This window comes from Callorhinus ursinus, unplaced genomic scaffold, assembly GCF_003265705.2.
Source record: "Callorhinus ursinus isolate GAN/ISIS: 27379988/994484 unplaced genomic scaffold, GSC_fseal_2.0 scaffold25, whole genome shotgun sequence".
In the NCBI taxonomy this organism is placed as follows: Eukaryota; Metazoa; Chordata; class Mammalia; order Carnivora; family Otariidae; genus Callorhinus; species Callorhinus ursinus.
In genome coordinates, this window is record NW_027397087.1 from 16,800,297 (window position 1) to 16,815,495 (window position 15,199).

General features: G+C 35.0%; 1 protein-coding gene across 3 annotated transcripts in view; it reads right to left on the minus strand.

The window, feature by feature from the left end:
• The window catches only part of TRPM7 (transient receptor potential cation channel subfamily M member 7), a 121,022-nt gene that overhangs the window by 11,435 nt on the left and 94,388 nt on the right, over window positions 1-15,199 (minus strand). Inside the window, exons 28-37 of one of the 3 annotated variants that reach the window (XM_073876982.1) lie at window positions 13,193-13,289; window positions 10,512-10,582; window positions 7,789-7,823; window positions 5,880-5,905; window positions 3,695-3,745; window positions 3,549-3,614; window positions 2,499-2,782; window positions 2,281-2,363; window positions 1,912-2,117; window positions 31-178 (exon numbers count right to left, since the gene is read on the minus strand). In XM_073876982.1, coding sequence (XP_073733083.1) covers window positions 171-178; window positions 1,912-2,117; window positions 2,281-2,363; window positions 2,499-2,782; window positions 3,549-3,614; window positions 3,695-3,745; window positions 5,880-5,905; window positions 7,789-7,823; window positions 10,512-10,582; window positions 13,193-13,289 — 927 coding nt within the window. In that variant the 3' untranslated portion in view covers window positions 31-170. Of the gene's footprint in view, window positions 1-30; window positions 179-1,911; window positions 2,118-2,278; window positions 2,364-2,498; window positions 2,783-3,548; window positions 3,615-3,694; window positions 3,746-5,879; window positions 5,906-7,788; window positions 7,824-10,511; window positions 10,583-13,192; window positions 13,290-15,199 lie in introns of those variants that run through there. The other 2 variants (XM_025883699.2, XR_012373622.1) reach the window with 2 other exon arrangements.

Sequence of the window (15,199 nt, forward strand, 5' to 3'; positions counted from 1 at the left end):
TTTATTTATTTATTTATTTATTTATTTATTTATTTATTTATTTATTTAAAGTAAGCTTTACTCTCAATGGGGGGCTTGAACTCACAATGCTGAGATCAAGAGTTGCCAAGTCCTAGGGTGCCTGGGTGGCTAAGTCGGTTAAGTGTCCGCCTTCAGCTCAGGTCATGATCTCAGGGTCCTGGGATGGAGGTCTGTGTCAGGCTCCCTGCTCAGCAGGGAGTCTGCTTCCCTCTCCTTTGCCCCCCCCTGCTTGTACTCTCTCTCTCAAATAAATAAAATCTTTAAAAAAAAAAAGAGTCACAAACCCTACTAAATGAGCCAGCCAGGCACACTAACTCCCGTCTTTTAAATTAACAGTTCAGACAAAATCAGTTTGGCTTTACCTCCTACGCATGTTTGAAGACGGTTAGATGATACTTATTTAAGAATAAACTTTAAGATCCTTTTTACTTAACTGGATTGACCCATCTAATAATATACTGTTGTCACTATATATACACTACTAAATCATTTATATAAAATGATGAACTACTGAATAAAGGGTATTTTTACACAGATTTTCTTTCTTGAGCTTGAATCAATGCCATTAAAAAGCACAATCCTTGATATTTGTGGCTATGTATGTAACAAAAAAAAGTCATCTAGTGATAAACATTCTAAATAATCGTCTTTATGTGATTATGAAATCTGGTCTGTGTTGACAATGAAATTAAGGCTGCTCTTTAGGGAAAAAAATTATGGAAGCTATAATGTGAAAGTACCACTCAGGAAGAGTTAGCAACTTGCTCAATTTTACCTTCCTTTGACCCAGACATTACTCTAAGCAAATCTGCCTTCATTCAAGCCACAATTTTTTTTTTTCCCTTTTACCTGTATGAGAGTCTGTCTACAAAAATGGTTATGATCAGTTTTTCCTTCTTTGTATACATGCTACTCTAACTCACGAAGTATAGAATCCATTCCCCACCTCTTGAATCTGGGCTGTCCTTATTATCTGCCTTGATGGTAAAATGTGGAAGAGATCTGGGCCAGTTCTGGACTTAGACCTAAGAGTTACTGCTTTCTCTCTAGAGGAAGCTAGCTGATATATAAAAGTGTAACTACCTAAAACTACAATGCTATGAGAAAGCCCCCAGTTAATTAGCCATGTGGAGAGATCACGCGGTGAACTGAGGGATCAAATGTCAGTGAACAGAAACCTCAGACAATTGCATCCAGCAAGCTGTCCACGCTTACTCTCCAGCCATTCACACCCTCTGAGGAGACAGCAGAGATGAGCCATCCCCACTATGTCCCATCCCAATTCCTGAACCAAAGAACTGTAAGCAAATAAAATGGTTGTTTTAATCCACTAAATATTTAGGAAGTTTGGTTCACAATAATAGATAATATAAACACCAGGAACAACAGAAATACTTGTTACTGTTTCAAAAAAGTCTTTATAATTTTAAAAGACCGAGACTACAGGGGTGCCTGGGTGGCTCAGTCAGTTAAGCATCTGCCTTTAGCTCAGATCATGATCCCAGGGATCCTGGGATTGAGCCCCGCATCAGGCTCTCTGGTCGGGGGGAGCCTGTTTCTTCCTCTCCTACAGTTCCCCCTGCTTGTGCTGTCAAATAAATAAATGAAATCTTAAAAAACAAAACAAATCTAAGAGTAGAATAATGGATTGCATGTTTTTTGCTTATCAAAATATCTGTATTACCCAAATAACAATTAAGATAACAAGATCCCACTATTCAGGGCCGTGATGACTATATGCTATGGCTGTTACTTGCTTTTTTAACAGCTTCTACTGACCCACAGTTTTACCTATCTGTAAGTTAGCAGATTTATGTATATCATTCATAACATATGACTAGGTAAGAACCTACTTACAATTTCACTTTAGCAATACTTTAATAAATTTACCTTGTAAATCAAGGACCAGTAACTCCCCTCTTGTATATTCATAAGTCCAGTGGCTAAAGGCTAGCATGATCTCTTCCAGTGTATTAGTTGGAATAATCTCATCACCGTTATTATTGTTGTATTTTCTAAATTCTCCAGTCATACATTCTTCCACAGCAAACCACTGTCCTGCTGAATGGCAATACAGCAGGAAAACTTCAAGGAACCTTATGAAAAATAGTTATAGATATTACTAGCAGTTTTGTTAATAAAATTCTAATTGAGCTTTAAAATGGGTAAATGATTAAATATTCAGCATTAACAATGAAGGTCAAAAGAGAATGCTGTCCACATAAAACCAGAAGATCCAAGAAAAATTTCAAGACTTACCTTGGAGAATATGGTATGGATTTGGGTTTCATTTGGTTGAAGGCAAATGTGAGCTTCTGTGCTGCTCTCTGTTGTTGAATTTCCTACAGAGCAACAATAAAAACACAAAAAAACCCTGTTAACACTGAAACTAAGTTCTTATTTGGTTTAACATACTTTAGAAGTGAAAACATGAATCTCAAATAATGTTCCACCGTTTAGCATTCACTAGCACTTACTCTGAGACAGAGATGCAGAACTGTATCTTCTTTATAAATACTTGACCATGTGTTAACCACCTCAGGAAGAAAAGATTTGATAATATAAAGATGACCTGATTTGAGGATATCATGTTCTGACCAGGTACACTGTACTTTGACAGCTCTCCGTAAACCGCCTCCCATCTCCTCTTTACTTAAAAACTCTATTTTGGCACAGAGGCCGAGCTGTGACCAAGAAGACATGCTGTTATTCAGTATACTGGGTGAACTCTCTTCCAAGCGATACACTGTGACAGGCTCACCTGCAGGATGAATGGACACATTCTGAGGTCAAATTATGACTCTTAAAATGACAAAGTAGACTAAAAATTAGCAGGCATCTTTTGTTAAGATTAAGTAAGGAAGAGAAAATGAATTGGATAAAGTTGTAATGTATAAAGGAAGTTTAAGGGCAGCAAATGCTCAGAAATCAAGAATCTACTAATATCTCTAAATTCATGTGTATTTAGTAATGATAAGCATTTTTGAGATTATGAACATTTTCAAGAAAAACTTTTAAGAAAGCAACTGTTCTACAAACCCTGTGATGTCAATTTATCTATGCTTTCTTTACTAGACAATGGATTAAGACACTTTCTGATTTAGAATACACTATTACTTCTGGATATGCCAGAAATAGAGAAATCTAATACTTCTGATGATTCCTTCTATTTAAAACATACCTGACTCCTGCTAATTAAAATTTATATGAAATTGACACTTAATGTGACCCTTCTTTCTGTCACTACCTATGTTCTATACAATAGTTAAAAATCACAATATTGGGGCGCCTCAGTCGTTAAGTGTCTGCCTTTGACTCAGGTCATGATCCCAGGGTCCTAGGATCGAGCTCCACATCAGGCTCTCTGCTCAGCGGGAAGCCTGCTTCTCCCTCTCCTACTCCCCCTGCTTGTGTTCCCTCTCTCGTTGTGTCTCTGTCAAATAAATAAATAAAATCTTCAAAAAAAAAAATCACAGTATTAATAAAAGGTTTATTTTCCCCTTCATTTCTTTACTTTTTGGATTTACCTCTTGGAGGCACAGGTGTAAATGGAATGCTCTGGGATAATCTCATCAAATTATTTCTTTCCACAGCTGCACAAAAATGAGAGAAAAATAATGAAATCTCTAAAAGCTCAAAATATTGTTAAGATTTTATTTTAAATAGTACTGACCTGAGTAGTAGTAATTTGTATCCATAACTGGTTTAAATGGGGAAGCGAGACCTAAAATGGCAAATAAACAAATGAAACACTTTTAAAAGTACTAATGTGGCATAAATTTTTGCTTATTCTCGTATAATCATCCTAAGTTCCTTAATGTAAACTCTCTTCACCAAAACAGAAAAAACAAGTAATAAAATATATTCATCATGTGTTTGCTATATTACTCTTTTTCATTATGCCAGATTAGTCCTAACTGTGCACTCAGATACCTGAAAGGGAAAAAAAGTACATGTTTGACATTCTCCTGTCATGAACTATATTCTTCCTATACTCCCATGCTCAAAAAGAAAAATATCTTTTAGTTTTCAACCTTTAGGAGGTGGGGCCTTGTAGCCAAGTAACCATTTTAGTGGGCTGACCATAAGAAGATGAACTCTGGAATGTGAAACATACCCAAAAAACCCCCTCCTCCATATTTAAATGTATTTGAGGACTTTCACTTTTTAACTATAATAATAAGAATGGAGAATAAATTGAATCTGCTATGTGTTAAGTTTATAGAATATGCATGAAAAAGAACTTACTGTCTTGCAAGAGAAGGAAATCAGTCAACAGTTTTAATACGTGTAGTAAGTATAAAATATACACATGTATACATGATGTATATATGCTAATAGGACTATAGAGGAGGGGTACCAAATGCCTCCTGCTTGAAGAAAGGTTGAAGAATGTCTCAGAAAAGAGAAGGGCAAAAAGAGCGTAGTTTGGAAGGCAGTGGTGTGGTCAGGGCAACATGTGCAAAGGCATGGAATTGTTAAAGTGCATGTTATACTTGAGAAACTGCAAGTTGTTTAGTATGACTAGAACAGCAGCTTTTGATACTAATTTTATATATAAATATTATATAATATATAAATTTATAATAAATACAAATCAGAATCACCTGTGGGGCTTTTTCAATGTGCACCTACCCAGATCTCATTCCAAAATACTCTAATTCTGTAGCTATGTGTCAGCATTAAGTGATTCTCCACAAGTACCTGGATATGCAACCAAGACTGCAAATTAATAAGCAAGAGTACAGGCATGCCTATAGGAGGTGCAGTTATAGAATCAGGAACCAAATATGCCATGCTAAGAAAGGAATGACAGAGGGGAAAATGTAAAGCAGAAGAGAATCAGTCTGGTGGCAGAACAGTAGACAGAATGGAAGGGGGGCTAACTGGCACAACTCTAAAAAACCTAAGTGGCAATAACTACTAAATGTGAATATATACATACCCTACCACCCAGAAGTCCATTCCTAGGTACATGCCCAACAGAAAACACATGTTTACCAAACAATATGAACAAGAATGCTCATAACAATACTATTCATAATAATCATACAGTGGAAGCTACTGAAATGCCCATCAAATAACAGAATGGATAAACTCAATATATTCACACAAGGAAATACTGTGTAGTAATGAGAATGGACCAACTACCACTATACACAAAAATATTGATGAATCTCATAAACATATGTTAGGAGGAAAAGCCAGACAAAAAGTATATACTTTATGATTCCATATACACAGACAAAACCAATACACTGTGTTATTTAGGGGGAGAGGTTACAACAAGAAGAGGACGTGAGGAGCTGTTTTGTGATCTGGGTGCTGATTACATTGGTATACTCACCTAGTGAGAATTCACTGAGGTGGAGGCTTATCTCTACTTTTTTGTATGCATGTTATACACTTCAGTAAAAGGTTTAAAAAATGATGAAGGGGTAATGGAAAGCAGAAGCAGGATGTATAGTGGACGATGGATTCTAGAGATATTTAAGAAGTAAATACAACAGGACTCTGTGAGTGCAAGGTCAAGGGGGTCAAGAATAACTCCTTCTCAGGTTTGACCTGACTGAAAGAGTATCATTCACTAAAACAGGGACTATAAGGGAAAGAGCAGGCTAGGTCACAGGGATGAAGGGGGATGGCGTGACAGTAAAGACATGATATCATTTACATGGTGAGTTCATATATTTGTGAAGCTGCTATACTGAAGAGAAACTAGCTGAGGGAAGAAATTTTTACTACCTTGGCTCTTTCAAACATGAAGCCTAAAGTTTCTTAGCTAGGATAATGTATTTGCTATAAAAGATCGTAAGTAATCCTCATTTTTTCATATTAAATCTACCACATGGACTCACCGTTTAATGTTCCTTCTTCAGACGGCCTAAAGAAAACCAAAAAATCTAAGTTGTGACACAACTTCTGTTTTGGCTACCACATACTTTTTTATTTTGTAAAGTTATTACGATTATTAATAGAACACTATTAAAGTAATTCTGAGATTCAGACTCACTTTTGTTTGGATATATGCCATTTCCCTTAAGTCAATGCCAAATGCATACATGGATATGAATGTCAATATACATACACTTTATCAACAACTTGTACCTCCAATTTATGCTTACATAAATATTAGTAGTAGTTTGCTGTCAAACTGAAGGTTCTAGTACTAACATAGTAAAATATTCCATGACTTCTCTATTCGTGTAGATTAATTCTTACTATACTTTAAGAATGCCTTGAAATAACTGCAGAATTCTAAAAATACTTCAACAGAATTGATGGGCAAAAAACTGAGAGAACAGGAAATAAATGTCATTTGGCAAAGCTCAATTTATAATGCTGAAAAAATGTTTTCCAATGTTGAACATATTTATTTATAACAACATATACTGGTACCAAGTGGAAGTTCTATTAATTCCATGGATTCCAGTGCAAATCAGGTATAGTAGAAAGGAGAATGCAGTGGGAATCAAACAGAATGGGTTAGAGGCTTAGCTTTCCCACCATACAGCTTTGGGGCCTTGCTCAGGACTAAAAAAGACCAGATTCAGAAAGGACCTCTGAGGTAGAGAACTTCTGCAGTCTCTTTCTAGCTCTTACCTTCGATCTGATCCTGATGTTTCCTATTGATTTTCACCTTGATATAAATATTTTAGTATAGGAAGTATTTTTGACCCCAGCCTCATCCCTTTGCTGCTAATAAACTACTCTTTTCTCAGTACCCAAAGAGTGCTAACCAACTCCACCTTTCTGGGTATTTCTATGGCTCAACATTCTATGAGACGTTCTTTTGTTAGCTGAGTTAACATCAACTTCAAGTACCTATTCTGTATTTACACCCTATGGTTTTGGTTATAAAAGACAGTATACTCTGAAGATATCTGACTATAGATTGGTCTTCCGAATGCCATACAGGCCCAGAATATCCAAAGAACTTGAATACTGCAATCCATTTGGCACCTGGTTTATTTTCTTCTCTATATATTCACATATATTTCTGGGGGAGAGAAGAAAATAGGGAACACTGTGGAATACGTAATAATTTCCTTCTCAAGTAGGAATATCTGAAAGTAACTCTACCATGCTTCCAGTATCAAATGGGTGTCAAAACATGAGGACTTTTTTTTTTTAAATATTCTTTAGAATCCTAAAATACTAATTCTCAGGCTGGAAACACATAGTTTATCTTTGATTCTTCTTTATGTTTAATCTGTTATAGAAATTTTTACTTTCTGGGGATGATCACCTGTCAGAATGCCTTTTGTTTCTACTTTTGGTTCTGAATTATATCAGCTTTGTAGTGGCTCTCTCTATATGCAGACTTCCTAATGTATACTGCATAATTACTGCTCTAATTATCTTTCCAAAAGCAGGTGTGAGGCTTGTTGATTACAATGGGCACAGAAGTTAGCCAAGTGCAAAACTAAAGTGTCAAACTAGACCTTTGAATAAATTTATTCAACAGCAAGCTGGAACTAGGACTAAATAAAATCATAATCATATTATAAGGAAGATTTTAGTAGATAGTAATTATAGTATGGCTATAATAGTATAACTATATAAAATAACAACTTAAAATGTATACATTAACTCATAAAAAATGAGTTCCCTAATCTCTTCTTTGTAAAGACAAGAGGCACTAGAATAAATAATCATCATCCATATATAAAGGAGTATTTAAGAAATGGTAAAAAGAACAGAAAAAAAACAACATCCAATAACTATGATACTTTTCAGATTAACAACGAGAAAAGGCTTACTTACATGTCTCTGTTTGATGGTCTATCTTGTAACCAATCCTTTAGTCAAAACAAACACAAACCAAAAGTTAAAAGAAAAAAATCTCTAGACAAAGCAAAACTGTTTAGCCCTATTTTGTTCCATACAGTATAAGAATGAAGGGCTGAAAAATTAATGTGAAGTCCTTGTTTCATACAACTGAACAAATAAAATAATAAATGGATATAATTACCTTAAGACCACTCCACAAGGTTAGAATAAAGAATTTCATGACTGTTATTTCCTACAACATAATTACAGTCTAGCTAGTTTTTTTTCTTTTTTTTAGATTTTATTTATTTATTCATTTGAGAGAGCGAGAATGAGCGAGAGAGAGAGCACATGAGAGGGGGGAGGGTCAGAGGGAGAAGCAGACTCCCTGCTGAGCAGGGAGCCCGATGTGGGACTCCAGGATCATGACCTGAGCTGAAGGCAGTCGCTTAACCAACTGAGCCACCCAGGTGCCCCTAGCTAGTTTTTTTTCTGATGACAATTTTATATTCTTAAATATTATGTGCCCATTATCAAAAGAAAAACACAACAAAGTATAAAGAGTAAAATTAAAATCACGCGCACTGTCAACAAATTACAAAAACATTTAGGCATATTTCATTGAAGCCCTTTTCTGTATATGTGTGTATTATTTTTATTTTGCAGTTTTTTTATCTAATTTTAACTATATAATTACGTTCTGATCCAATTTAGTAATTTAGCAGTGCTTGATCTATATTATCATAACCCCCAATGAGTTTTTTATTCTAGATTTTTTTTCTAATTTTCCAGGACTTTTTGAACAGTATCTTTTCTTTTTCTTCCATATTTTTAATACCTTCTCTTTTTGGTTTTAATCACTTTAATCATACTTGTTTTAAATCTGTAACCAATAATTCTATTATCTTAAGTTATTAGAGGTTTAATATTGTTTATGTAACTTGAATCCCAGAAGTTTTGTAATTTGGCATTGTCAGGTCATCTTCAATGGAACTTTATTTATGGCAAGACTATGCTGCTTAGGTTCGGGATGGGTCCTTCCAGAAAGGAGTAACTGCTACTGTGAAACTGTGTTCACTCACCCCTTTCCTCATTGAAATACTTTTTTTAATAACGTGATTTTCAATAATACCATCTCCTTATAGCAGAATGGAAGTTAGTACGTTCTTGATGATCCAGGATAATTACGAGTAGTGATTTCTATACTTGACTGACTATAAAGGAGCAATTTTTCTGCTTTTTCCCAAGCTATTTGTCTTGCTTGCCAGAGTATGCTTTTTTTTTTAAGATTTTATTTATTTTTTGACAGAGAGAGAGACAGCGAGAGAGAGAAGACAAGCAGGGAGAGTGGGAGAGGAAGAAGCAGGCTTCCCGCCGAGCAGGGAGCCCGATGAGGGGCTCGATCCCAGGACCCTAGGATCATGACCTGAGCTGAAGGCAGACACTTGACAACTGAGCCACCCAGGCACCCCGCCAGAGTATGCTTTTAAAGAGTGTTTGTAAAAATCAAGTATTACCTTAACTGGCGGGGAATGACTTCATATAATTAATTTCAGTACAGAGATTCCTGCCTTTCTTTTGCATAAACTTTTCTTTAAAATTTTCTAACTCTTGCACAGACCATAATCTCTCTGACACACTGGCTGTAGCAACATTTTTCTAGATATATCTCCAGAGGCAAGGGAAATAAAAGCAAAGATAAACTACTGGGACTACATCAAAAAGTTTCTGCACAGCAAAGAAAACAATCAACAAAACTATAAGGCAACCTATGAAATGGGAGAATATATTTGCAAATGACATAACTAATAAAGGGTTAGTATCCAAAATATATATGGAACTTATACAACTCAATATCCCCAAAACAAATAATCCAATCCAAATACGCAGAAGACATGAACAGACATTTCTCCAAAGACATACAGATGGCCAACAGACACATGAAAAGATGCTCAACATCACTCATCACCAGGGAAATGCAAATCAAAACTACAATGAGGTATTACCTCACATCTGTCAGCATGGCCAAAAATCAAAAACCTAAGAAACAAGTGTTGGCGAAAATGTGGAGAAAAAAGAACTCTCTTGCACTGCTGGTGAGAATGTAAACTGACACAGACACTGTGGACGACAGTATGGAGGTTCCTCAAAAAGTTAAAAACAGAACTACCCTGTCATGTAGTAACTGCACTACTGGGTATTTAGCCAAAAATACAAAACACTAATTCAAGGAATTTATGCACTCCTATATTTACTGCAGCATTATTTATAATACCCAAACAAGGGAAGCTGCCCAGTGTCCAGTGATAGATGAATAAAGAATATATATATATATAATAGAATATTATTTAGCCATAAAAAAGAATAAAACCTTGCCATTTGCAACAACATGGATAGAGCTGGAGAGTATAATGCTAAGTGAAATAAGTTAGAGAAAGACACATACCATATGACTACTCATATGTGGAATTAAGAAACAAAATGAGCAAAGGAAAAAAAAAAAACAAAAATACTCTGAGACAAACCAAGACTTTTAACTACAGAGAATAACTGATGGTTTAGGAAGAGGGAAGATGGTTTGGGATAAACAGGGGGTGGGGATTAAAGACTACATTTATCATGATGAAAAACATAAAATTATTAAAAAAATATACACATATATACCTAAATAAATATGTATTTTAAAATATGCATTTGTTTAATTGAAATGTACAAACCGGGAGTAAAGCTGCTTTGGAATCTACTTCATGAGTTTCTTCGGTAGATGGCCTTCTACTGCTACTTTCCACTTAAAGAAAAATTTAAAACATAAGTGATACAACAAAAAATTTTTTGGAATCAACTAACCAAACACAAAGTGTTTCTATACATAGTGTAAACTTCCACAAGGTAATTTATCCTCTCCCCAACACTGCTGAAGATAAGAGTTACATGAGGCCCAGGGGTCTCTTGACAAATAAATTATTCAATTTATTTTTGTAAAAAGGCAGTAAGAAATAAAAGAGTGGGAAGGAAAAAGTCTTACTCTTCGTATTCCCAAGTTTCTTATACATCCTACCATGAATATATATGGTAGGATAACACGTATTATATATTTGGGGGGTTTTTTGTTGTTAAGTTTTTAAACTTTAAACTTTCCATTATCGGTACACAGAAAATGTCTCTATTCTATTTTGATGCTATACTGAACTTCATACTATGGGTATACAATAACTGTACAGAATAATAACCAAACTCCTACAGATGGACATTTGGTAGGATTTCAATCTCCTGCCATTACAACACTGCAATTAATAATCTTATACGTACATCATTTTAACAGTAACGGAAAAAATAGTTCATCTTTCCTCCTGTGATTTAAGATGCCATCTTTATCATACCTTGGCTTTTTTTTTTTTTAAAGATTTTTTTTTTTAAGATTTTATTTATTTGAGAGATAGAAAGTACGAGAGGGAAGAGGGTCAGAGGGAGAAGCTGACTCCCTGCTGAGCAGGAAGCCCGATGTGGGACTCGATCCTGGGACTCCAGGATCATGACCTGAGCCGAAGGCAGTCGCTTAACCAACTGAGCCACCCAGGCACCCCTGGTTTTTTTTATCCTAAATAAATTGTAGAATTAAGCCTATTTTAAAAAGTCAGAATGTTAAATTCTAAAGTAACTTAGAATTCCCATTTATGATACAATAAAGAAAAACCTCAGAATGAATGGTGATGTAGAATCTTAGAACAAAATTTGTATTCCAAGTGTAGAGGCCAAAACGCCAGATTGAAGTATATTAGAAGAGTCTGGGCAAAACTTTTTCAAGATAATGAAACTGACAGAATGCATTATGTATCCGAGTATCTTGAAAAAATGTAGTTAGATAGCAGAGAATCTAGTGTTGATCTAGCCAAAATTATAACTGGACTATATTGGTGGGAAAGAGTAAATGTGTGTGTAGTATATGTACATGTGTGCACATGTGATGTGTGTGTGTGTGTGTGTGTGCGCTGTCTGGGGAACAGAGAGAGGGAAGGGAAGAATTCAATCCTTGCCTTCTTTTAATGGGAGGTCAATACTGAAATATGAGAATGTCTAAAACTGAAATATGAGGATGCAAAAGTAGAAGCATGCTAACTTTAGAAATAACATCCATGTTACTGAAAATGAGTTTTATTTCTTCCCTCCTAATCTTTCTACCATTTCTTTTTCTTACTTTTATTTCTCCGGCTAGAATGTTACATAGAAGTGATAACAGCCAGAATCCCTGTCTTGATTCCCCATCTGGCTTTCAATATATCATTATGAAATATGATACTTTTGATAACTTTTTGCAGATACCCTTAATCCAGATTAAGGAAACCTCATTCTAACTTTGCTAGGAGTTTTAATCATGAATGGATGCAGAATTTCATCAAATGCCTTTTCTGCAGCTACCGAAATGATGAAATTATTTTTCTCCTCTAATCCGTTACTATCCTGCATCAATTATACATACATACTTTATATATATATATATATATATATATATATATATATATTTTAAGTGAGCTCTACACCCAACATGGGGCTTGAACTCACAACCCCAAGATCAAGAGTCATACGCTTTAATGACTGAGCCAGCCAGGTACCCCTTATCAATTATATTTTTTATGTTAATGTTAAACCAACTTGCACTCCTGGAATACATCCAACTTGATACTGCTCTATACCAAAAGAGAATGAAAGGAGATGGTCAGGTGGACATGGTCATGATGTTTTTCTTAAGGAACCTTATAAAGGTTATATGCACACTAATGAATAGCTGAATAATAATAAATTTGTATGCATGTGTAACTCTGACTCGTAAAAAAGCATGATATGAAAACATCCCCAGGCCTTTTAATTCTCCAGTGAAAAATTAAAGGTGCAGAACAACATGTAGGTATGTTACTTTCTGTGTAAAAATGCGAGGAAGAAAAGACTACTGACATATACGATGTGAAACTCTAGAGGATAAATAAAAATAAGTGGTTACATGTGGGGCTGGAATGAGAGAGAGACTTATTTTCAAACTGCTTGTATGTGTTTGTATTTCAATTCTGAACCAAATAAAAGTATTAGCTATTTTTATAAAAGTTAAATTAGAAAAATATGTTAACTAAATGACTATATAGATTCAAACACAGATTTACTTGTAAAAGTTAAAATCAGCGGATTCGTAAAAATCAAGGCTTTATATTTCATCTTTAGATACTAAACAATTTGTTAAAAAAAAATTAGGATTATGTGTTTTATTCAAGCTTAAAACAATGATGGACCAGAATCGTCATTTTCTGACTCTTGAAATATTCACTGTTCAGGTGTGTGGCACACATAAAATACATTTAAAGCTTAAATAAGCATGTTTGGTAACATAATTCACATAGTCAAAAATTACCTTGTTCTGAATGAAGAGGAACAGAAGTTTTGCGACATTCAGTAAATCCAGCATGAGAACTCAAATGTTTCCAAGTGTTTTCAGAAGGAACATCATTCTGCATATTGTACAAATACACAATTTAAAAACAATTAAACTGAATTTCAAATAATTGTTCTAAGTAGTATAAAAGTCTCTGTATCTATTTAGTTCAATATGCTTTAATCTACCTGGACACCAAAGAGAACATTACAGGTCATAAATTTTCTTTAATGACAATTTAAAAAAACTGCATCAAAATATCCTACTTGCTTGTTCATAAATCCATTGTTCACAAATCCATCTGAATGAATCCTTTTTCATAGTGATACAACTTTATAAAAATTGGGGGAAAATATGAAAAACTGTGGGGAAAATAATAAAACATTTACCAATTCACCTAAAAAACAAAAAGCTATTTTATACTAACACTGACATTGTAACAGTTTGGAGAGTGGAGGAGTGGTTTTTATGGGGAAGAAGGGATATCTGGGTAGCTTTCTTACTGATTATATAAGTTGTTTGTATAGCAAAGTCTAGTTCTCCCTTCCTTTCTTCTTTTTATCTAAACATTATCCCAGATGATCTAACAGACTGCATTAAATTAATGTGGGGACAATCCAATACATTCACATTATTTTCTCTTTTCAACTATAAACAGGTCACACACTATTATGCAACTTTAAAATATTCCCAAACCTCTACCACCTCTCAGAAACAATGAGTTTTAAACTGTTACTACAATAAGCTATTACTTTTATTAAGTAAATTTAGTTTATATCTCAAGAAAATGAAGCTTTTCTACCTTTGATGCTCTGCACTCTTCAAATACAGCTGACTGACATACCCAAGTGAGAGTGCTAACCTTTTATCTGTAGTCACAATGCAACTCCAATTTCCTTTCTGATTTTAGTTTTTAGAACCAGTTTTAGCTATTTCTTATTTGTTTTATTTAAGTGCTTTCCTTGATACTCTTTGATGCAGTGACACACCAGTTTTATTAGAACCATCTATGACAGAAATTCCAGTGCAGGATTGATGATGGGCTTCAAGGTATTTGTAAAACTCCTTATACCTTAATAGATAAAATTTTGTATATGTGCATTTTTCTGGGAAGTTCTTTTTCTCCAAGTAAATTACTCAAAACTGTTTAATTCAAAACACAGCCACCAGTTTTCTGCCTACTCACAGAAACTTGTAATTTCTTCTTACTTTTACCAGGAAGTTACCTGCCCACTTAAAAATTTTTAGCATAGACCTGGCTTTAAGTTCATTTCATAGGCTTATTTTTAAAAGGCAAAATCTGGGGCACCTGGGTGGCTCAGTTGGTTAAGCGACTGCCTTCGGCTGAGGTCATGATCCTGGAGTCCCGGGATCAAGTCCCGCATCGGGCTCCCTGCTCAGCAGGGAGTCTGCTTCTCCCTCTGACCCTCTTCCCTCTTGTGCTCTCTATCTCTCATTCTCTCTCTCTCAAATAAAAATAAAATCTTTAAAAAAATAAAAAAATAAATAAAAGGCAAAATCTGTGGGGAAACCTTGACGTATATACCCTTTCCCATTAAGGAATGTCCATTTATCCTAAATGACTTCCTATGTACATCAAGTGCTTCATTATAGCAAAATGATGCCACAAGAATGTGCTGATACAATTCTTTCAACTGCCATTGTGACACTTGTAGAGACATTTTAAAAGTTCAATGAAATACATATTAGAAAATGACAGCCTAAGTCAGGGTAACTGTAATTGTTACTGAGGACTGAGAGAAGCAGAGATACTAAAAAAATATTTAAGAAGCAAAATGAGTTAGACTTGGTTGTTAAATGGGAGAGAGAAGTAGGAATGCAGTTTTGCCCTGGTAAACTAGAATGTTGATGTTATTAACAGAGGCTGGAGGGGCACCTGGGTGGCTCAGTTGGTTAAGCGACTGCCTTCGGCTCAGGTCATGATCCTGGAGTCCCAGGATCGAGTCCCGCATCGGGCTCCCTGCT